We start from the raw sequence: 23398 nt of genomic DNA on the forward strand, positions 1-23398 counted from the left end.
GCCAGCTGCAGTGTTTTCAGGTTTGGATGTAGGGTTTTGTAGTTGTTCTGTGTTAACAGCAGGGGAACAAGGGGTAGAGGCCATATTTGTTCTCGAGACATGCTCCTCAGTAATGGGTACCAATGTTGCCTTGGCCAGTCTGGAGCTATCAGGATGATCCTTGGATGGTCCTCTTTGATCTTCAATAGCACCTTGTGCATCAAAGGAAGAGGTGGGAATGCATATGCTGTCAGATTTTTCCAACTGAAGGATAGGGAGTCCACTTTCCAAGCAAGTGGGTGGTACGTCCTTGTGCAGAATTTTTTCAGTTGGTGGTTGTGTGGGGATGCAAATAAGTCTATTTCTGGTAGTCCCCATTTCCCTGTAATGGTTTTGAAGATGTCCGGATGCAGCATCCATTTGTGAGCATCCGTGGTAGTTCTGCTTAGGATGTCTGCTAGTATATTTTCTTTTCCTGGCACAAAAATTGCTTGTAACTGAATGTTGAAGCTCAGGGCCACATTCCAGAGGTCCATTGCCATCCGGCATAGAGGGTATGAATGTGTGCCTCCCTGTTTGTTGATGTACCACATAACTGTGGTGTTGTCCGTCCTTATCAGCAGTTGACCCTGTTGGAGAAATGGTCTGAATGCCTGAATTGCCAGTTTTACAGCCAGCATTTCCTTTTGATTTATGTGTAGGTGCAGCTGGTCTTGAGTCCATAAGCCCTGTATGCACTTGTCCAGCATGTGTGCCCCCCAACCGAGGTCTGAGGCGTCTGTTGTGATGGCTTGGCTTGGCTGAGTGTTGTGGAAGGGCAGTCCCTTGTTTAATTGACAGGCCTGAGCCCACCATTGGAATTCTTGCTTCAGGCATGGAATTATTGGAATTTGGGTTTCTAGGCTGTGCTTGTGCTGAGACCATAAATTCCTTAGGTACCACTGTAACTTTCTCATATGTAGTCTGGCATTTGGAACCAATATTATGCAGGATGCCATGTAACCGAGGGCTTGCAGGACTTATCTTGCTGTTAGCTGGTTCTGCTTTGTTAATGCCATGAAGTAGAGAGGGAGTTGCTCCTGTTTTTCTACTGTCAGGAATGCCATTTGTTTTGATGTGTCCAGATCTGCACCCAAGAAGGTTATCCTTTGGGATGGTATCAGCCTTGACTTTTTTATATTGACTGTGTATCCCAGGGCTTGTAGTAGATGAATGACCCTTTCCAAATCTTTTGTTAATTTGTTTTTGTTGTCCGCTTGTAACAGGCAGTCGTCCAGGTAAGGGTAAATTTGAATTCCCTGAAGCCTGCAATGAGCAATTACTGATGCCAGGCATTTCGTGAATACTCTGGGTGCAGTAGATAAGCCAAAGGGCAAAGCTGAGAATTGATAATGCTCTGATCCTGCAAGAAATCTGAGGTATCTTCTGCAATTTGGTCGTATGGGGACGTGCAGGTATGCCTCCTTGAGATCTAGAGTTACCAGCCAAGACTCCTTGCCCAGCATGGGAAGAAGCTGCTGTAGGGTCAGCATTTTGAATTTTGGAACAATGAGATATGTGTTTAAAGCGGACAGGTCGAGAATAGGTCTCCATTGGTTTTCTTTTCTTGGTACCAGGAAGAGTCTGGAGTAAAATCCTTGCCCTTGTTCCATAGATGGTACCCTTTCTACAGCTCTCATCCTTAGTAAGTGAGTTATTTGTTCTAGAGCTTCTGTCTTCTGATTTGGAGGTAGGTTTGGCATTCCTCTCTTCCTTGGTAGAGTATGGAAGTGAAACCTGTAACCTTGGTCTATTGTCTGTAAAATCCATTTGTCTCCTGTGATGTAATGCCAGTTTACTGAAAATAAGGCTAGCTTCCGCCTAAGGGTGCTTCTAGTTGTTCCCTGGTAGGCGGTGCCAGAGCCAAGTCACTGTGATTGTCCTGTGGAAGTGGTGGTGGCTGGATTGTGGCTGCACCTCGCTGGTTGTTATTTTGCCACTGACGTCCCCTGTAGGCACCTCTGGATTGACCCCTGCCTCTTGAGTGCCTATTCCTGCCTCTCGGAGCTCTGGAGGTGTCTGGAAAGGACCAATTCTTGGAAGGCCAGTTCCTGCTAAACCTTGGAGGCTGGACCTGCAAGAAATCCTTGACTGTCTGGACAGATTTTGCTTTCTCTTCCACCTTCTTCAGCACCTGCTGTGCAGGGAGCCAAACAAATTGAGCTTATCCATGGGAGCATCTAGGAGCTTTGATTTAACATGGTCTGGTAAGGACTGCTCTTTTAACCATGCATGTCTTCTGATCACTGTGCCAGTCATGGCTGATCTAAAGGAAGCCTCCAGTGCATCATAGCCGCATTTTAAGGAATGATTACTGACCTGCTGAATGTTATGTACCATTTCCTGTACAGATTTTTTATCTAATGGTTCATCAGAGGTTAGTTTTTAGTTAACTGGTCTAACATAAATTCCTGATACTGAATCATGTGGAATTGGCAGTTCAAGGCCCTAGCTGAAAGAGTAGCAGAAGTGTAAACTTTTTTACCCCATCTCTAAGGCCCTAGATTCCCTTTCAGAGGGAGGGTTTTGGCAGAGGTAGCTGCTACAGCCTTGGGTCCCTGGGAGATAGTTTCGGGATCTGCAAAAGGGGCCTTATACAAATGATAATGTGTGTCCGGAACCCTGTAGTACCTATCGGGCTTAGCCGGGGCTGGAGGTAGAGAATCAGGAGCAGTACAAGCATCATTAAATGCATCATCCACAACAGTAAGTACTGGAGGAATGGCTAAAGGCCTATGCTGTGGCAAATGCAAAAGGTTCTAAGCCTTTTCCTAGAGTCTGAAAAATCCTGGCCCTGCCATTGAAATTGTTCCCTCATAGCATGCAAGGTTTCCCCAAAGGAAAATTCCTCAGGCGGAGAGGCAGAAGGAATGGACTCTTCTGCATCAGAGTCCTCATAAGGAGAAAAGGGGCCCTCTGGAGGGTTTGAATTATCTGAATCATCAGAGGGGTCATCTGAAGAAACTGGCTCAGGGGGCTCTACTCTAGTCCTCTTCTCTGGAGGTGGGTGAGAGGCCCTGTCTGGATGTGGTTGGGATCCCCGGATCAAAGAAATGAGATCCTCTGCTAGACTAAGCATTTGTGAACTAGAGCTAGGCCTGTGAGAGGGGGTCTTAGCAGGCACAGTTTTGGTAGTTTTTGCTGCTTTAGCCCTGGCAAAGGCCTTAATCGACATGGATGCAGGAGGCCTAGCAGCTCCACGTGCAGGGGTGGATATATCCAAAGGGATAGTGTCAGATAAATCCTGTGAACCTGCAAGAGCAGGTGGGATTTCCGTAGCAGTTTCAGCCAAGCTAGACGAGGCCTCGGTAAGAGGTAAGTTTTCGGCCGAAGGAAGAACCGTGGACTCGGTTTCAGCCGAAACCGAGACACTCGCGGTTGGCTTAACCGCGGTTTCGGACGAAACCGCGGACCGCGAGTGTCGGTCCTTTTTCTTGCGCTTTTTAGAAATTTGTGAAGTCGGAGGATCCGACGGCATAATGTAAGCAAAAGCGGAGCCGAAAAACTCTTCAGCAAATTCCGACTGACGTCTAAGCGTCCGTCGGTTGAAAGAAGCACAGGCTAGACAAGCTGCTACGTCGTGGTCTGGGCCTAAGCAAGGTAAGCAGTAAGAGTGGAAATCTTTATGAGGTATTTGTTTCCCACAAGTTAAACAGTTATTCACTTTTTCTGACATCGGCTGAGGCAAGAAAGAGTCCCCAACGGGGTACTTAGCTTTTTAGAAGTCTTCGGTAGTAATCTCTGGTTCTGACCGACCGGCACTTGCGAACAGCTTCTGCTTCGGGCACCACGCGGCAAGAAAGACGGAGGAAAATGGCGTCGGCTGATGCCTTTATACCCGAAGAACTGCAGCTATGACGTCGGGTGAAGTGCGACACCAGCCGAGGCCAGACCCAGACTTTGGAATCCGGCCGACCGAAGGGCTGCCTGACGACAGGACAACCCATTGGTAAGGACTGCAGATGCATCCTTGAAGGACATCTTGATGAATTTCTTTGAGAATGTCACAAAGACAGTGGATGATGTCAAGTGAGTGCATATTGCCTATAAGGATCTGGCTAAACTCTGATACCATCTCTCACACTAGCAATGTAAATCAGCTGTCACAACTACTCACTCCACTAAGAGACTGTTAACCACTGGCAACCCCTAAGGTTCTGTGCCAGGTGGGGCCTTTAATTTTTATCACCTACTTATCCAGAGTGAAAGCTGCTGTCAAGTTCCTGATAACTCCAAGCTCAAAGTTTTCATTAGCTCACCAGAAGAAAAGCATGACCTCCAAAAGGGCCCATCTCTCATTGACTCATGCCATCAGGATCACAGACTAAATTTAAAAGCAATGAAATGCAGTATCATACTGTTAGGAGAACATGACTAGTCCTACACCTACCGTGTAAACTACATTCTGCTCAAAACACATTTTCATTACAGAACTGGTCATCTTCATGGACAATGAACTCTCTTATGGCAATGACGTACTTATGGACTGCAATTAAAAAATCCTTTTACCCAGCCCAGCTAACTACTAACAGCATATCTTCCAGATCAAAAGTCATTCTACCATTAAACACCTCCTTCACTAGGCCCAAACTGGAATAAAATATCCTCTTTAGCATGAATTTAATCTGACATATCACCCCACCAGGAAAGAATACAAAAGTTTCCTTACAAAACTCTCTAGGCTCAAACAAAGGGACTAAAAGCCCTCTCACTTTACTCTGTCTCTTACACACATCTGCATGGTGACTACTTGGCTGACAAGGCAGCAAGCAACCCTGCCCTGCTTAATCTTTTGTGCAAATGTAAAACTGGTAAACACCACGAATACCCAACTCTAGGCAGCCATTTTCATTAGTATATAGAGACAAAGCCTTAATTATGATCCAGACAGCCCAAGTTCAAATACTGTCTTTGGCACGTGATGAAGCGTCAGGGGGAACAGAAGTGAAGGGGCTGTGTCTGCTCACTTCTGACTAGTGGAGGGGTGGGGGCGCATGCTCAGGGGTATAAAAATACAACAGTCCCCAGCTGGACATTGGATAAATGTACAGAGGGTTTTCCTCCTATCAGGTGGGGTTTTTGTGAGCACCATTCACTTGGTATGCCTACTGCATTTTCTTTTAAAGTGCTTAGTGGGCATGCACAGGAAGGTCAGGACTAAAGAAATCTCAAGCCTAACTCATGGTTTGCCCAATCCTCACCCTAGGAACAAACAAGTGTAATTCTCCTGCCAGGGGAATGAATGAAAAAAATCATTAAGATGACTGGGGGGGGGGGGCCGGTGGTTTATAGATAACACAGCACAGACAGACTCAAAACATACTCTAAGGACCCAAACTTACATCACAGTAAAATAAGAGAACTTACTTACAGGACAAAATCTCTCCCTGTTAGAATCCCCTACCTATGGTCAAAGCTTCGTCTCCACAAACAAAGTAGCTTCCGAATCTACTTTAAAATAACCATTATATGAGGATGTGTGAAAATTCAACCCTGGTCTCACCCTCTGTCTCTTATGGGTAAGGTGATTAATCAGTGGGAATTGCACTGGCTCAGGCAACTGAGCCTATAATGACAGGACATGAAAAATGACCATTTGCAATGTTGGGACTCACAATTCTGAGTCCTAAAATGTTGAACCAGAATGACTGAAAATCCATATTTTCATATATTAAGTCCAAGATTGATTTTTCCTTGGAATATTCTCTTTTTTCTAAGATACGACTATATTGGACTTAGCATAATTCATTCAGGGAAGTGAGAGTGTTCAAGGAGTGCCCCCACAAGAATAAGATTAAAGAAGAATTCTATTCAGTATTCATTCCTCTCATGTATTTTTATTTTTTTCCTCATTTCAGGATTCAACATTGTAAATCTCAGCATTTCAATAGGGAGCTGGCTGATCGGTGCCTCTTTCAGCCTGCAGCCTATCTAGCTAGTGCATAATCTTTTTAACCAGATGTCAATGTAACTTAACAGCTGTAGGCTGGCAAAATAACTTACTCATGGACACTCAATATGAAAGATAAAAGCTACAGAGCTTCTAAGCTCTGCAGACAAACTCTGCTAGGTATCTTACGGCAGTCACGATGGAGAAAACATATGCAGCTCCTTCATAAAGAAAAAAAGTTTTGCTAGAAAATTTATCAACTGCTTTAAATTACCCAAATGTTTTCATTTTTACAATGAAAGCACCACAAACAAGAAACAAGCAAGGCAATGTCATACTGCAGCAATAAGCACAAGAGATCATTTTACAGCACTGTTGGGTCTTTGGTTTACTCACCAACACAGAAACCAACCAGATTAAGGTACTGCCCCTCCTTACAACTTGTTCTGCAGGACCCATCAAGCAACAAAACATGGGGATGGCAAGACGTGCAGTCCGACTCTGAGGAACCACTGCATTCCTTGCAAGATGGATGGCAGGCTAAAGGAACAATGGAAAACAAATAATTGTTGAAAAATACCTATTTTTGCTAGTCAATGTTGTTAATCAGAAAAACGTATGCTAAGGCACTCACTAACACTGTATCTTATATGCTGTACTGATAATAGTACACAGACAAACATTTTATCAGTGCACCAACACAGCCATGTTAATTAACAAGCGGGTGTCCTGAAACACACACTTACCATAAATGACTGCTGTGCATTACATTAATCAACATAAATGCCACATCCCACAAGCAAACAGGATGCTAACAGCTAATGTGAAAAAGGATGCTCCTGCCAAGTTAACTTACTTAGCTGGACATTATGCTGAAACATTCTGTCAAACAAAAAGTAATGAACTATATAACTTGCAGAGCCATACCTATTTGTCTTGTTATCATGTCGATATAAAAATAACATTTTTTATTTCTTTTTTACTAGGCAGTACCAACTGTCTCAAAGCTGCGTTGTGTTGTTTTCAACATTACGGCCCACAAGTATGCAACGAAGTCCGGAAGCCTTAGGATTTTGCCTTGTAAATGTTTGCTAAGCATTTTTATACAATAAGCAGACTTTAGAGAATTCTTCCTCAAGTAGATACCAAATGCTGTTCATTTGATAAGAAATTGAGAGATAACTGGAAATATATATATATATATTTTTTTGGAAGGTAAAAAGTTGGCAAACTGCAACAATTCCCTAGAGCACTTTGTTAGACATGTTGGTGTAGTAATAGCACCTAAGGAAATGATTCTTTTGAGATGTCATACAGGATCTGAATTACCAAGACACAAGGCCTTACTAAGTTTAGTGCTAATGGCTGCTGTGACGGCCGTGCACTGGCCTAGCAATCAAGGAGCCTCAATCCTCACCACTAACACCAGTGAGGGGTATCCACACAGGGGAGGATAACAAATACACACACAGTAAAGTACAATTTCCCTTAAGAGCACACAGAGATCACAGTCAGTCTGGGGCTGGTTTCTCCATTTCTCTCGAGATCACCAATAGGACTCCCCACTGGCACAGCTATAGGGTCCAGATCTCAGCCTAGTGGGCAAGCTAAAACGTCCAGCCAGTGCTTTGTGTCCCTGCCCCAGTAGCTGACACACACACACACACACACACTGAGATAAGAGTTATATACAACCCACACAGATGCTCCTGGGGAAGGCTGGCACAGGTTCTCCAGCTGTGCCCCTTTTACCCAGATTATAAGGTAGAAATCACTGCCACCACCCACTAATATTTATCAGCTACTAAAAAGGCCCTTATCAAAAGGTGTCCAATTCTACTGTGCAATATTATTATTCAAATGGTAAGTGCAACTGAAGAGTCGAGGCTTATTTGGAGTGACTTCGGCAGTATCACTATATACATGCAATGTACTCTAAAGCTTAAGTTATCTCTACAAAAACAGTCACAGTTGAAAGGTTTAAAAATATTTAATAATAAATAATAAAAACACAATACTTCTTACTACACAGTGCTAGTCAAGAGTTCAGACACAGGAAAATACATAAAATAATACAGTAGAATAGTTCTGACATCAATACAGAAAACGGTCTAATCTTCCTATTTCCTAGCTATTTCTAAAAGAGACAATAAAATCTAAGATCCTACTTATATACAGAACACAGGCAGACACTGGTGAGTTGGATATTCTCAAGACAAACACAACATGCTCTCTGATTCTCTCTCTTTAAATTGATAACACAGTGCTGCTTCACATTACATCACTCAGCAATTTTCTGTTTTACAGGCTAACAGAAACTCAGAGGTAAATGCCACAAAGGAACGAAGAACAAACTTTACTCAAACTGTTTAATAAAATCAAAAGGCAGTAAAATCCAATACATGTAAAGTGCTTTTCGTCCAGTCAAGTGACATTAGACAAGGCAACAAATTACAACACTGCTTTTTATATGTAAAACAATCCCCTCCCATGTAGTTGTTAATCAATAAACATACCCTAATTCAAATAAAACTACACCTGTCAATTAGTCATAAAAAGGTCATAAAAAGTTTTTTAACATTTCAATTCAGGCACAACACTACTAACCCTAAACAATTAGTTGTATGTGTATTTAAAAAGTCTTTGTCACAGTGTCACCTAAACTAAATAAAAATCAAAATGCAGATATTAAACAATAAACAGTGAATAAAGTCAACGCATACCCCTTAAGGAAACTTTAATATACATAAAGGCTAGTGTCACCTAGCCAAACTTCTCAGTTTCAAAATACATGTGATTGATGAGATCTCATTTAAGCCTGGCTGTCTGGTAGAATCTAAACCTAACTGCCAAAGCAACTCTTGCCTTTCCAACAACAACTGGAAAAGACCCCCCTTAATGTTAGATACAACCTGCCCAATGATTCTAAAGTGAAATGTATGGGATGGGTGACTAGCATAGTGTCTAGCCAAAGCATTCTCTGTTTTACCTCTGTTGATACTGTAATTATGTTTGTAAACCCTTTCTCTATAAGTTTCCTGTTGGTTTTCCCGACATAGAATACTGGACAAGTTTGACATTGGGGTAGGTAAACCACAGATTTGGAATTACAGTTGTATCTCCCATCAATTTTGTGCTTCCTATTCCTGATAATGAAAGTAGACCCAGGGGCAATATATTTACAAAAATTACAAGATTCGCACCTATAAATCCCTGTGTCCTATGTACAGTGTGGTTAGGCATCTCTAACAGGGCATTAAAAAACTTTTTATGACCTTTTATGACTATTTGACAGGTGGAGTTTTATTTGAATTAGGGCATGTTTATTGGTTAATAACATGGGAGAGGGATTGTTTTACACATAAAAAGCAGTGTTGCAATTTGTTGCCTTGTCTGATGAAGTCCGGTCACTTGACTGGACAAAAAGCGCTTTACATGTACTGGATTTTACTGCCTTTTGATTTTATTAAACAGTTTGGGTAAAGTTTGTTTTTCGTTCCTTTGTGGCATTTACCCAGTTGTTTTTTAGTTGTTTCCTTGTTTCCTGGTTTGTCGAGTCATGATGTCCACTGAAGGAACACTGAATACTTCTTTAAATTTGGTTTCTCAGCCCTCCCAGGCATCTCAACCGCTTTTAGCAGAGATGGGTAACCTTACTACCCTTTTGGCCATTATGAATCAGCATTTAGAGCTATCAGTTCAGCTGGATAGTTTGTCTCAGTTGAACCACTCAAACACTCTGCATCCCGTCAATGTCAATGCGAATGTGGCGGCACCGAGTGAAGGGTCTAACAGTGCTACTTCTACAGCTATGGATCAGAGTAACACGAAACTGGGCAATCTTGCTTCTTCCCAGGGTGGTGTGGTTAACACTTGCAATACACTGATTGAAAGTGTGCCGCCGGAGCAATCTTCCTTGGGGCTTATTGGTCTCCCTGACCTTTCAGGTTGGTTAAGGGACCAACCTACTCTTAAGAACAGCAATGAACGTTTTCACCAGGGACCACTGGCTGGGGGAAGTATGTCGTTAACCTCCAAACTAAAGGTATTGGATTATAAGTTATTAAAATTAAGAAACTGCAATTGGAGGTCAACTATTTTACTGAATGTAATAAGGAGGGCATTGTACTGAAGGGTCTCCGGTCCTGGCAATACCCTACAGGGATGGAGGCGGGGTCTGCCTTCCATTCAGAATTAATACAATTATTTAATAGGCATGGCTTGGAACTCATTGATTTGATGTGTAAACATTATCATGTGATGACAGACAGCCTGTCGGCAGAGATAACTGAACTGGATATGGAGATTATGTTAAACAGTGATTCTTTGCAGTACCAGTTCGATTATAAAATAATATTTTCATCTATTAGTCAACAAATTAGTAAATGTATGGAGACTAAAATTAGGAAACTAAACAGAGACCTTAAAGACTATAAGAATGGGGTTGCGTACCCTGAACCACCTCCTTCACAGAACAGGAACCAGAAAGGTCGAGGAACTACACACCCTTACACGCAGAACGCTAATGTAGAAGCTAACAATGAGGAAGTGATGTCACCTGGTCTGGGGCCTAGTAATTGGGACGGTGAGGAGCAGAATATGCAGGTTGCTAGTACGCCAGTTCAGAAACCTAACAATAATTCTTGGATAAAAGATGATTTTCAGCAGCAGCATCAGGAGTCCCAGGGTTTTCACAATACCAGAGGGCAGAACCATCAACGGGTGTACAATACAAGGGGGACCAACAAGATTTACAAGAATAGCTGCAAAAGGAAAAGGTAAAACTTGATTCTATGGGCTTATCGAATTACTTTGAATGTAAATTAGTCAAGAACAAGGATGGTGACTTTAAAATTTACAACCATTCTAGTTTTGAAATAGACCCAAACTTAGTTGAACTCTTTTCAAAGGGGTTGACATGTGTACCTTCAACACGCTTTAACCTTTTTAAGACTATATTAGACTTGAAAGTGTACACTCGTAAATTAAATTTGAACCTTTTGTTTGGCAGTAACCCTGTGGAACATAGTGATGTGAAGGTTTTAAGTACGTACAACCCTCCTTTACATCCGCTTTTATTGTTGTTTGAGAATATGTGTAACTTGATTATAGGAAACTAGCTAACCATTCTACTAAATTTGAGACTTGTAACATATCTAAAAAGGAAACAGAGGCACTACACTTACTCAAATCCCTACCGGTAAGAGTACTTAAGCCTGATAAGGGGTGTGGGCTTTTACTTATGAACATAGGAGACTATAACAAGAGAATAAGTGTTGTTCTGGAAAGTGACACATAAAAAAGCAAGTTTGAATGAATTGCATTTGGCATATAACCGGATTAAAATTTTTTTGAATGACCTTTTCATTGATTGGATGATAGTTGTCCATACATTTAATTACTTGCCTACTCTTGCACCGAAAATCCCTTCTCTATTTGGTATTCCGAAAATACATGTGTATTTGTAACCCCCCTATGAGGGCTTTAGTGGATACTAGGTCATCTATTACTTATGCCATTGCAAAGTTGGTAGACTCTACCTTGAAGAAATACGTGGAGAAAGAGAAGCATATTTGTAGGGATCCATGGGCATTCCTCACTGCTATTAATAAACATGAATATAGAGAGGATGCAAATTTCCTTACAACTGATGTCACAGATTTGTATTTTTCGATTCCACAAGAGATAGGGTTAGAATGGGTGTTGGAGAGAATTAGATGGCATGGGGCCCCAGATTTTGAAGTGAGACTCATTGAAGAGTTCCTTGACATCATTTTATCAAACAACTTTGTGTTGTTTGATAGTGAGATATACCTACAAAAAGTGGGTGTAGCAATGGGCTCATCGTGTGGAGCAAGTTTTGCGAACTTGGTGATGGCCCATTGGGAGTAGCAGTACATTTTTTCTTGTACTGATATCCTGGCAAAGATCGGATTACATACTAGATTCCTTAACGACATCTTTGTCATATTTAAAGGGAACGCAGCTGATGCTGAACAAATGATTATTTATTTCAACAACACAACTATTTTTTTGAGGTTAACTAGCAACTTTCAAATCGATAAGATTGCATACGTAGATGTAGATTTAAGGAAAGATAAAAATAGAAGACATTATTTGGCAAGGATATATCGTAAGGAAACATACTCAAATTCACTACTGCACTTTACAAGCTCGCATCCAACCCACCAAAAAAGATCAGTAATTAAGGGTCAGTTGGTGCGAGCAGCTAGAATGGTTACTGAAGAGGGGGGTCTTCATTGTGGAATGTGAAGTGTTAAAACACATGTTTTTATGTAGAGGGTACCCTGAGACTATGATCATGGACATAGCTTGTGAAGTGCAACGTAAAAGAAAAATAGGGTTTATAAACCTATTTTATGTGTTCACCTTGCAATAGACACAGACGGAACCCAAGGGGTACCAGAGCAGGTTGACACGACTGGCCCTGTAGGTATGGTGCAAGAGGTACAAACCCATGGAGGTGATTATGTTGTGAGCTTTATTACACCTTTCAGCTTGGATGCTTTCAGTATCAGCATTGTAGTAAGGAACTGGAACTTACTAGTTACTGAAAGAGAAACTGTAGAAAAAATAGGTGACCATCCCATTATGATTTTCAGAAGGGGTAGAAATATAAAGGCCCTGTTAGAGATGCCTGAAAACACTGTACATAGGACACCAAGGATGCAGAGGTGCGAATCTTGTAATTTTTGTAAACATATTGCCCCTGGATCTACTTTCATTATCAGGAATAGGACATACAAAATTGATGGTAGTTACAACTGTAATTCCAAATCTGTGGTTTACCTAGCCCAGTGTCAAGCTTGTCCAGCATCCTATGTCGGGAAAACAGACAGGAAACTTAGAGATACCTACAGTATAAACAGAGGTAAAACAGAGAATGCGTTGGCAAGACACTTTGCTAGCCACCCATCCTATACATTTCACTTTAGAATCATTGGGCAGGTTGCATCTAACATTAAGGGGGGTCCTTTCCAGTTGTTGCTGGAAAGGCAGTTATGTTTAGACTCTACCAGACAGCCAGGCTGCTTAAATTAGATCTCATCAATCATATGTATTTTGAAATTGAGAAGTTTGGCTACATGACACTAGCCTTTAGGTATTAAAGTTTCCTTAGGGGGTATGAGTTGACTTTATTCACTATTTATTGTTTAATATCTGAATTTTGACTTTGATTTTTATTTAGTTTAGATAAAACTGTGACAAAGACTTTTTAAATACACATACAACTAATTGTTTAGGGTTAGTAGTGCTGTGCCTGAATTGAAATGTTAAAAAACTTTATATGACCTTTTATGACTAATTGACAGATGGAGTTTAATATGAATTAGGGTATGTTTATTGGTTAACAACTACATGGGAGGGGGATTGTTTTACATATAAAAAGCAGTGCTGTAATTTGTTGCCTTGTCTGATGAAGTACGGTCACTTGACTGGACGAAAAGCGCTTTACATGTATTGGATTTTACTGCCCTTTGATTTTATTAAACAGTTTGAGTAAAGTTTGTTCTTCATTCCTTTGCGGTGTTTACCCTGTTGGTTTTTAGTCGTTTCCTGGTTTGTCAAGAAACTCAGAGGTTAATAGCCCTTTTGATCTTGCAGATGGTCAGGAAGCCAGAGCAATAAAAGAAATTATAACATGTAAATTCTAGCCATTAGCTCTGGCCTCAAAACAATAGGAAGAATTTCTTCATTTAGACATCTCAGCTCTGAGTTTTGACATCAGACAATTACACAATGTTTGACTTATCAGCTTTCCTACAGCAGAGTGCACTGTTACACTTTTGCAGTTCCACATTTAACACCATTTTTTTCCCATTTAAGAGAACAAGCCTGTGGCTTATATTAATACTTAATGACAGAATTATCTACAACATTCTACCTGGCTAGGCTGGCAGCCTTCACCTATCTTCACATAGCTTCCCCCCTGGAGAACTCAAGCTAGTTTTTCAAGTGACCCTTGAGAAACATTGCTTGAGAGGGTTAGGTCTATCCGAGTACACCTTACCCCAATTCCCTGTCTTGAGAGCCCATATGCATTGGCATTGCTAATCCCACTGCTGTGCTGCAATGACATATCATATGCTTGCAATATTAACAATTTGGCATCTTGCTGGCTGGCTCTGCTTAACCATGTTAGGGGATTGTGATCTGTCACTACAGTGAATTTTCTTCCATACAGATAAGGCTAAAGTTTCTGCAGTGCTCACACTATGGCTAGACATTCCTTTTCTACAGCTGCATAGCATTCCTCCCTGCGTTGGAGCCTGTGACTGAGATAAACCACTGGATGCTCTTCTCCCTCTGAAGACATCTGGCTAAGTACAGCCCCCACCCCATGGTTCAAAGCATCCATCTGCACAACAGAGTCTTTGCTGTAATCTGGACTGGCTAACACAGGGTTTCCTCTCAAATCTTCTTCAAGCTACTGGAATGCCTGCTCACATACTGGGGTCCACACTACCTTATCTGGCTTGTTCTTCCTTGTCAGGTCTGTGAGGGGAGCAGCTATGGTACTATAACTGGGGACAAACTTTCTGTAGTACCCTGCTGTCCCCTAATAGCTTCACCTGCTTTTTGGTAACAGGTGCAGGCCATGCCTGAATGGCTTCTACTTTGGCAGGTTCTGGCCTGATATTACCACTCCCCACTCTATGTCCCAGGTAGGAGACCTCTGCCATACCCACCTGACATTTGCTCAGCTTAATGGTCAACCCTGCCCTCTGTAATCTGCCCAGCACCTCCCTGACATGTTGAAGGTGCTCTTGTTATGAATGGTTATAGATGGCAATATCATCTAGGTAAGCAAGGGCAAACCCTCCTGCTAAGATATAATCTACCAGCTTCTGGAAGTTGCTGGGGCATTTTTCATCCCAAATGGCATCTTTGTGAACTCATACAAGCCAAAAGGAGTAACAAAAGCTGACCTCTTCCTAGCACAGGGAGTCAAGGGCACTTGCCAGTAACCCTTGGTAAGATCAATGGTTGTAAGATACTTAGCCCCACCCAGCTGCTCTAGGGCCTCATCTGTCCTAGGCATGGTGTAAGCATCTGACTCTGTGTGACTAATTTCCTGTAGTCCACATAGAACCTGGTGCTGCCATCCTTCTTTGGCACCAGCACAACTGAGGAGGCAAAGGGACTGTTGGACTCTTGAATTATCCCTAATTCCAATATCTCCTGTATCTCTTCCCTCAGAGACTGTTTAACTCTCTCTGGCACCCTATAAGGGGCATGCCTAATAGGCCTTTGGGGTCCTGTATCCACCTGGTGCTGCACCAGGTGGGTGCACCCTAGTTTCCCAGTGAACATGTCCCCAAACTCCTGTAACTCTGCTCAGATTCTCAAACCTGGGTAGGAGATAGCTGTTGGGATATTGCTACCCTTCCACTGAGGTATCAGTCCAAGCATCACTGAGATCAGTCACCAGATCTCCCTCAGACTCCTCCTGCAACCCACTGCACAAGGGCCTCCCTATCATGGTAAGGTTTCATCATGTTAACATGGTATAATTTGTGCTCCTGCCTCCTGCCTAGCAGTTCTGCCATGTAGTTAACATCACTTACTTTTCTTACCACCTTGTAAGGTCCCTCTCAAGCTGCTTGCAGCTTGTTGTGTCTGACAGGAATGAGAACCATTACCTGCTGCCCTACAGCATGCTCTCTAGCTTGAGCATTCCTATCATACCATACCTTTTTTCTGTTGCTGGGCTTCTGCCAGGTTCTCCTGGGCCAAGCCTGTACGTTCCCTGAACCTTTTCCTAAGGTTTAGGACATATGCCACAACAGACTCCTTGTGAGAGTCACACTCACCTTCCCACTCATCTTGAATTAAATCTAGAGGTCCCCTCACCCTGTGCCCATACAACTCAAAAGGGTGAAAAACCTGTGGATTCCTGGAGAACTTCTCTGTAAGCAAACAGATGGGTCAAATATTTGTCTCACTCCCTCTTAAAATGGTCTGGAATTGTCCGGAGCATGGACTTGATTGTAGAGTTTAACCTCTCAACCAGACCATTAGTTTCGGGATGGTAGGGGGTGGTCTTCAGGTGCTTCACCCCACAGTACTTTCACAGAAAAGCCAGCAGGCCTGACATGAAATTGGCACCTCTCTCAGTCAATATTTCTTTTGGGAAACCTACCCTGCTGAACATCTCTAACAAAGCATTTTCCACCTTTTCTGCCTCAATGGAGGAAAAAGCCACTGCCTCAGAGTATCTTGTAGCATAATCTACTACCACTAGGATATACGTTTTCCCTGTGGAACTTGGGGTACTCAGATGCTCCACAATATCCATAGCTACCCTCTGAAATGGCTCCTCAATCACAGCCAAAGGCATCAAAGGAGCTCTCACCTTGTCTCCTGCCTTACATTTCGGCATAGCTCACAGGTCCTGTAGTACCCTGTTACATCTCTGGAAATTCCAGACCAATGCAAGTTCTGCATAATACATCTCTTTGTACGTTTTATGCCCATATGACCTGCAAAGGGAATATCATAGGCTATGGACTGAAGCGCCAGATGGTAGGATCTAGGCACCACCAACTGCTGTACCCTCTCACCTTCTATCCCTCCTTCAGGGGTCCACTCTCTATATAGTAACACTTTGTCCCAGTATAGATTCCCCCTTCCCTTGAGAAACAGGTGCCTACCTATCTAGCTACCTGCCTCAGGCATTGCAATGTAGGGTCTGAGAGTTGAGCCTGTCTCAACTCTCTCTCTGTAACCCTTTCCAGCTCCCAGTCCACAGGAAGTCTGGCACCCTCTGACAGTGGTGCCTAACTGTCAGCCTGGGTACTACTACTCACCTCTACCTTTGGAGTCGCTCTGTCCAAGGGAACATCAGTGCCCACACAGCAGCTGTGGCTCACCTTCAATCTCATTGCTACACCATAGCCTCCTCCCCAAAGTAACCACCTCACCAGTCCTGGCTGCAAGTGTGCAGTCTCTCTGGGTCTCCCCCGGGCTACCAGACCCACATGCTTGTCTCAAAGCCTGACTGCGTGTAACTGCATAAAAACATGGCATTGCCTCATCAAAATCCTTCCATATCAGGACATCTGCAGGATGGTAGTTCGGTACCCCTGTTGTCTCAAGACAACCTACTATTGGCGTTTTTTTTCCCACCTACTGGCTCTGTCACCTTTTGTTCCCCACCTTGCCTCCATGGACATCTGTATGCCACATGGCCCCACTGGTTGCATTCAAAACATTTAACCCTATGTCCTGGATGTGTACCTGGATTAGTGTCTCCCCTGCTAGTAGCAGATTCTGTTGGGGCAGTCTGTGTTGCCCACCAAGACTTCCTTTAGACCCATAAGCAGTCCATGTCCATAGGAGTCTCTTTCCAGTGCAGGGATGCCCTGCTTGCTAGGTAGAGGTCTCCCTGTTAACCCTAGGTCCTGGATGTGTACCTGGACTAGTGTCTTCCCCCGCTACTGGCAGATTCTGTTGGGGCAGTCTGTGTTGCCCAACAATGGTTCCTTTAGACCCATGAGCAGTCCATGTCCATAGGAGTCCCTTTCCTATGCAGGGATGCCCTGCTTGCTAGGTAGAGGTCTCCCTGTTTCCCCAACTCCTCTGAAGTACCACATTGTCTATCTGCTAACCAGATCCTCATGTCCTCAGGCAAAGTGCCAAGGGGCTTGTTCCCTCACCAAAAGGTCTGCCAGCCCTTCAAAAGTGGTGACCTGACATACACTCACCCACCTATGAAAATAAGTGCTCAGTTCAGCAACATATTCACACACTTTCATTTGCCTTGCGTCTATGCTCACAAAACTTTTCCTATACATTTCAGGTGTTAGCTTAAACAATTCTAACAAACTGTTACAGCTTTACCATGGAGTAAGGGGGTCAGGAACCGTACCCAGAGCCTTTGGTCAACATCATACTGTTTACATACCCCTCTCAAACATATGAATGAAACTATCAAAATTATCCCCTCTGTACTGTAAACTGTGGAAGAAATTTACTGACCTTTTGTGTTTCTGTGGTCTAGTTAATCCCTTCCCCATTACCTCCGTGACTCTGGAGAAGAGGCAGCATCTCCTTTTCATGCTGCCTCTGCCGCTCCTTTTTCACATCTTCCATTTCCAAACATCTGGCCTCCAACTCAAGTCTCTTTAGCTCCATATAAGTCCTCTGCACAAAGGTTGAGCTGTCCGTTCCCTGAGTGTTGTACATCTCCACAGCCAGTCTGACTGCCCTCCTTGTTGCTGTTTTCTGCTGCAGCTTTGACCAAAGCTGTAATCATGTCTGCCTTAGTCAGGTTTCCCTACACCAGTCCTTTAGCCTGGCACATCTCAGCCAACTGTCTCCTTGACAGCTTTCCATACACCTCTGCTGAAATGCTTGGCTGCTCTCCCTGACTAACTAAACTAACAAAAGAAATAAAACAATTGTGACCTGAACTCTGAGTATTCACTGCATGGCTGATTTAGAGTACAAAACACCTTCAGTGGTCACTGTACACAAGCTACAGGAATTCACACTACCCACTCCACTACAAGCCAATTAGTATTTGCCAACCAATTAATATGTGGCGTGGATATCCCACCACTGCCACCAATTAATATGCGACACTCGTGCACTGACCCAGCAATCAAGGAGCCTCAATCCTCACCACTGACACCAGTGAGGGACGTACACATAGGGGAGGATAACAAATACAAACACAGTGAAGTACAATTTCCCTTAAGAGCACACAGAGATCACAGTCAGTCTGGGGCTGGTTTCTCCCTTTCTCTCCAGATCCACAATAAGACTCCCCACTGGCACAGCTATATGGTCCAAATCTCAGCCTAGTGGGCAAGCTAAAACCTCCAGCACCCTCTCAGTCCAACCTGTGCTTCGCGTCCCTGCCCCAGTAGCTGACACACACACACACACACACACACACACACACACACACACACACACACACACACACACACACACACACACACACACACACACTTTGAGATGAGTTATATACAAAGTACAGTTTTGTACCTACCATAAATGTAGATGTCCGATAGATATGCAACTGCAGTCATAACATATGGGTTGTCCTGCCTCAGGCAGCCCTCGGTCGGCCAAATTCCAAAGTCTGGGTCCGGCGTTGGCTGGTGTCGCCTCCTCTCTGACGTCACAATGGCTGGAGTATAAAGGCATCGGCCGACGCCATCTTCTTCAGTGTTTCTTGCCCCAGATGCCAGGTGCCCTCCATGGAAGGCTAAATTTGGTAAATGGATAAAAATAATCCCAAACATGCACAACAGTAATAAACAGATACACCATAGGAAATACCCCCAGCTAATGGGAAAAGGGGTAGGGACCCAAAAAGAAGGAAACAGAGGGGTAGGAGGGTGGGAAAATCTGACTGCAGTTGCATATCTATCGGACATCTACATTTATGGTAGATACAAAACTGTACTATGTCCTTCAAGAATGCAACTGCAGTCATAACATATGGGTTGAATACCATAGCCAAGCTGGGGGTGGATGGAACTATGATAAGGATGGTGTAGCTAAAATCCCCTGCAGGACTGCCGAAACAAAGCCTGCTCGGGATCTGGAGTATAAGGGCAGGTTGTAGTGCTTGGTAAATGTATGCACGGAGCTCCATGTAGCAGCCTCTAAAATGTCCTTTGTTGCCACTCCTCTTAGGAAGGCTGTGGAAGTGGCTATAGCTTTGGTGGAATGTGGCTTAATATTGGCTGGCACACCTTTTCCATGGAAAGAATAGCAGAATCTGATGCAATGTCCAATCCATTTTGAAATTGTTTGTTTGGAGATTGCTTTTCCTTGTACTCCAGCAGCATAGGCTACAAACAGTTGGTCAGACTTTCTGGTGGCCTTAGTTCTGTCCAAGTAGTAACATAGTTGTCTGTGTATGTCCAAAGTATGCAGTAGTTTTTCCCCCTTATTTTGAGGATTGGGGAAGAATGTAGGCAGGTGAATAGCTTGATTTAGAGACACCCTGGAAATAACTTTTGGCATGAATGTAGGATTGGTTCTTAGAGAAACTCTGTCTTGATGAAAAATGAGGAAGGGAGGCACTGCCATGAGTGCCTGTATCTCCGAAACTCTTCTTGCAGATGTGACTGCCAATAAGAAGACAGTCTTCCATGAAAGAATTTGCATTTCTGAAGTTGCTGCTGGCTCAAATGGAGGAAGAGTTAATTTTTCCAACACATAATTGAGGTCCCATGCAGGTACTGGCTGTTTTCTGGGAGGTTTGATATTCTTTATCCCTCTTAGAAACTGTCTTAGCAAAGGATGAGAAAACACTGGAGGGTCACAGTTGTATTTTGCTGAGCTTGCTGAGGCATGAATCTTTATTGAAGAGTATGAAAGTCCAGTATGAAATAACTCTGCCAAGTATTCTAATATCTGAGGTATACTCGGTAATGCTGTGTCCTGACCCCTGTTGGCATTCCAGATGCTGAATCTCTTCCACTTGGCTGAATAGGTTTTTCTGGTGGAAGGTCTGCGTGCTTCCAGCAAGATCTCTTGAACTGATTTGGAAAGAGAGTTAGGTGGAGATGTCAAGGTAGCCTCCAGGCTGTCAGATGTAATGTTTTCAGGTCTTGATGTACAGTCCTGTAATTGTGTTGTGTTAGGAGCAGGGGCCATAGGGTCAGAGGCCATGGTTTGGTCTGAGTTATGGTCAATAGCAATGGGTACCAGTGTTGCCTTGGCCAGTCTGGAGCTATCAAGATGCCTGTTGGTTGTTCTGCTTTGATCTTCAGTATCACCTTGGTCAGCAGAGGCAGAGGAGGGAATGCATAAATTTTTAGAGAATTCCAGCTGACAGAGAGAGCATCCGTTTTCCAGGCTAGAGGATGGTGAGTCCTTGTGCAGAACTTTTCCAGGTGATGATTTAAGTGGGAAGCAAAAAGATCTATGTCCGGTCTTCCCCATGTCTTTGTCAGTTGAGAAAATGTGAGGGTGCAGCATCCATTCGTGTGGATCCATGAAATTTCTGCTCAGCTTGTCCGCCAGTACATTGTCCTTGCCTGGTACAAACTGGGATTGTAAATGTATCTTCAGGCTCAGGGATTTTTCCCAGAGAAGCATTGTTCGTCTGCAGAGGGGATAAGAATGAGTGCCTCCCTGCTTGTTTATGTACCACATGACAGTGGTGTTGTCTGTCCTTATTAGCAAATGCCCTTGTCGTAGTGATTTTTCGAAAGTCTCGATTGCATGTATCACTGCCAACATCTCCTTTTGGTTTATGTGCAGATGTCTTTCCTTTGGCGTCCAAAGACCTTGAATGCATCTGCCCTGCATGTGCGCCCCCCATCCATGGTCTGAGGCATCTGTTGTAATCATTTGGCCTGCTTGAGGTCTGTTGAAAGACATGCCTTTGTTTAGCTGACTGGCTTGAACCCACCATAAAAATTCCTTTTGCAGACATGGAATAAGTGGGATTATATCCTCTAGGCTTTGGCTGTGTTGAGACCTTAAGTTTTTTAAATACCATTGCAGCTTTCTCATATAAGGTCTTGCTAAAGGTATCAGAAGTATGCAAGATGCCATGAACCCCAGGGCCTGCAGGATTTTCCTTGCAGTCAGCTGGGATAGTTTTGCTAGGCCTTTGAAGTACTCTGGTAAATGCTGCTGTTTTTCCTCTGTGAGGTAGGCCATTTGTTTTTCTGTGTCCAGTTTGGCTCCTAGGAAGATAATCTGTTGGGATGGCAGTAGTTTTGACTTCTGAATGTTGACTGTGTATCCCAAGGCCTGCAGTAGATGCATGACATAGTCCAAATTTTCTTTTAAGGTTTGTTTGTTGTCTGCTTGTATGAGGCAGTCGTCCAAGTAGGGATATATTTGAATCCCCTGCAGTCTGCCACTACTGATGCCAGGCATTTCGTGAACACTCTGGGCACAGTAGATAAGCCAAACGGCAATGCTGAGAATTGATAATGCTCTGTCCCTGCAAGAAATCTGAGGTATCTTCTGCAGCTGTGTCTGATTGGGACATGCAGGTATGCCTCCTTGAGGTCCAGAGTGACCAGCCAAGACCCCTTGCCCAACATGGGAAGGAGTTGCTGCAACATCAGCATTTTGAACTTTGGCACAATGAGAAAAGTGTTTAGAGTTGACAAGTCCAGTATGGGTCTCCATTTGTTTTCTTTTCTTGGAACAAGGAACAGTCTTGAGTAAAATCCCTGGCCTTGCTCCTGAGGAGGAACCCTTTCTATTGCTTTTATACTTAACAGCTTGGAAACTTGAGTGAGAGCCTCTGCCCTTTGATGATGTGGCAGGTTTGGCATGCCTTGTCTTATTGGTAATGTGTGGAAGTGGAATCTGTAGCCTTTGTCTATCAAATCCAGAATCCAGTTGTCCTTTGTTAAGATATGCCAGTTTTGTGAGAATAAGGATAATTTTCCGCCCAAAGGTGCTTCTCTTTGAACCTTTGTAGGCGGTACGAAATTCAAGTCATTGTGATTGTCCTTGTGGTGCAGCTGAACTGTCTGCGCCACTTCTTTGATTTGGAGGTTGCCATTGGCGGCCCCTGTAAGATCCTCGGCATTGCCCTCTACCTCGGGCATGTCTGCTTTTTCCCCTTTGAAACTTGTCTGAGCCGGGGAAGGACCAATTCTTTGAGGGCCAGTTTCTGCTGAATCTGGGTGGCTGAACCTGAAGGAAATCCTTGACTGTCTGAACTGACTTTGCTTTTTCCTCTATGGATTTCAATACATCTTGTGCATTAGCACCAAAAAGCTTCTGTTTTTCCAAAGGTGCATCCAGTAACTTTACTTTAACATGGTCAGGCAAAGACTGATCCTTTAACCAAGCATGTCTACGTATCACAGCCCCAGTCATAGCTGCCCTACATGAAGCTTCCAGTGCATCATAACCACACTGAAGAAAATGGTTATTAACCTGCTGAGTGTTATGTATATGATCCTGCAATGCCTTTTTATCAATAGGCTCAGGAGAGGCTAAGTTTTTCTGTAAATCATCCAGGAGAAAATCTTGGTACTGAAACATGTGAAAAAGGCAGTTAAGTGACCTCATGGCTAGGGTAGTAGAGGTATATACTTTTTTACCCCATCTCTCCAGGGACCTTGCTTCTCTGTCCGCTGGCAGTGGGTTTTTGGCAGAGGAGGTAGCCACTCCCTTGGGGCCCTGTGAAATAGTTTCTAGGTCCACAGAGTGGGCCTTAAAAAGGTGCTTGTGAGTGTCAGGGACCCTATAATATCTGTCCGGCTTGACATGAGCAGGAGGAAGAGAATCAGGGTTAGCACTCGAGTCAGAGAAAACATCATTCAAAACATCCATAACTGGTGGAATAGCCAAAGGTCTGTGCTGGGGAAGCTTGAGGAAGGTACAAAGCCTTTTCCTGGAGTCAGAGAATTCCTGACCCTGCCATTGAAAATGTTCTCTCATGGAATGCAGGACTTCACAAAATGAGAAATCCTCTGGAGGGGAGGCAGAGGGAATTGATTCCTCAGCATCAGAGTCCTCGTAGGC

At 43.5% G+C, this 23398-nt stretch overlaps 1 protein-coding gene across 1 annotated transcript in view; it reads right to left on the reverse strand.

The window, feature by feature from the left end:
* The window catches only part of LOC122792799 (extracellular matrix organizing protein FRAS1-like), a 4352848-nt gene that overhangs the window by 3347397 nt on the left and 982053 nt on the right, over positions 1-23398 (reverse strand). The window contains exon 18 of the mRNA XM_044060368.1: positions 6305-6448. Coding sequence (XP_043916303.1) covers positions 6305-6448 — 144 coding nt within the window. The remainder of the gene's footprint in view (positions 1-6304; positions 6449-23398) is intronic.

Source organism: Protopterus annectens, chromosome 2.part0 (assembly GCF_019279795.1).
Source record: "Protopterus annectens isolate FY-2018-M chromosome 2.part0, PAN1.0, whole genome shotgun sequence".
NCBI lineage: Eukaryota > Metazoa > Chordata > Ceratodontiformes > Protopteridae > Protopterus > Protopterus annectens.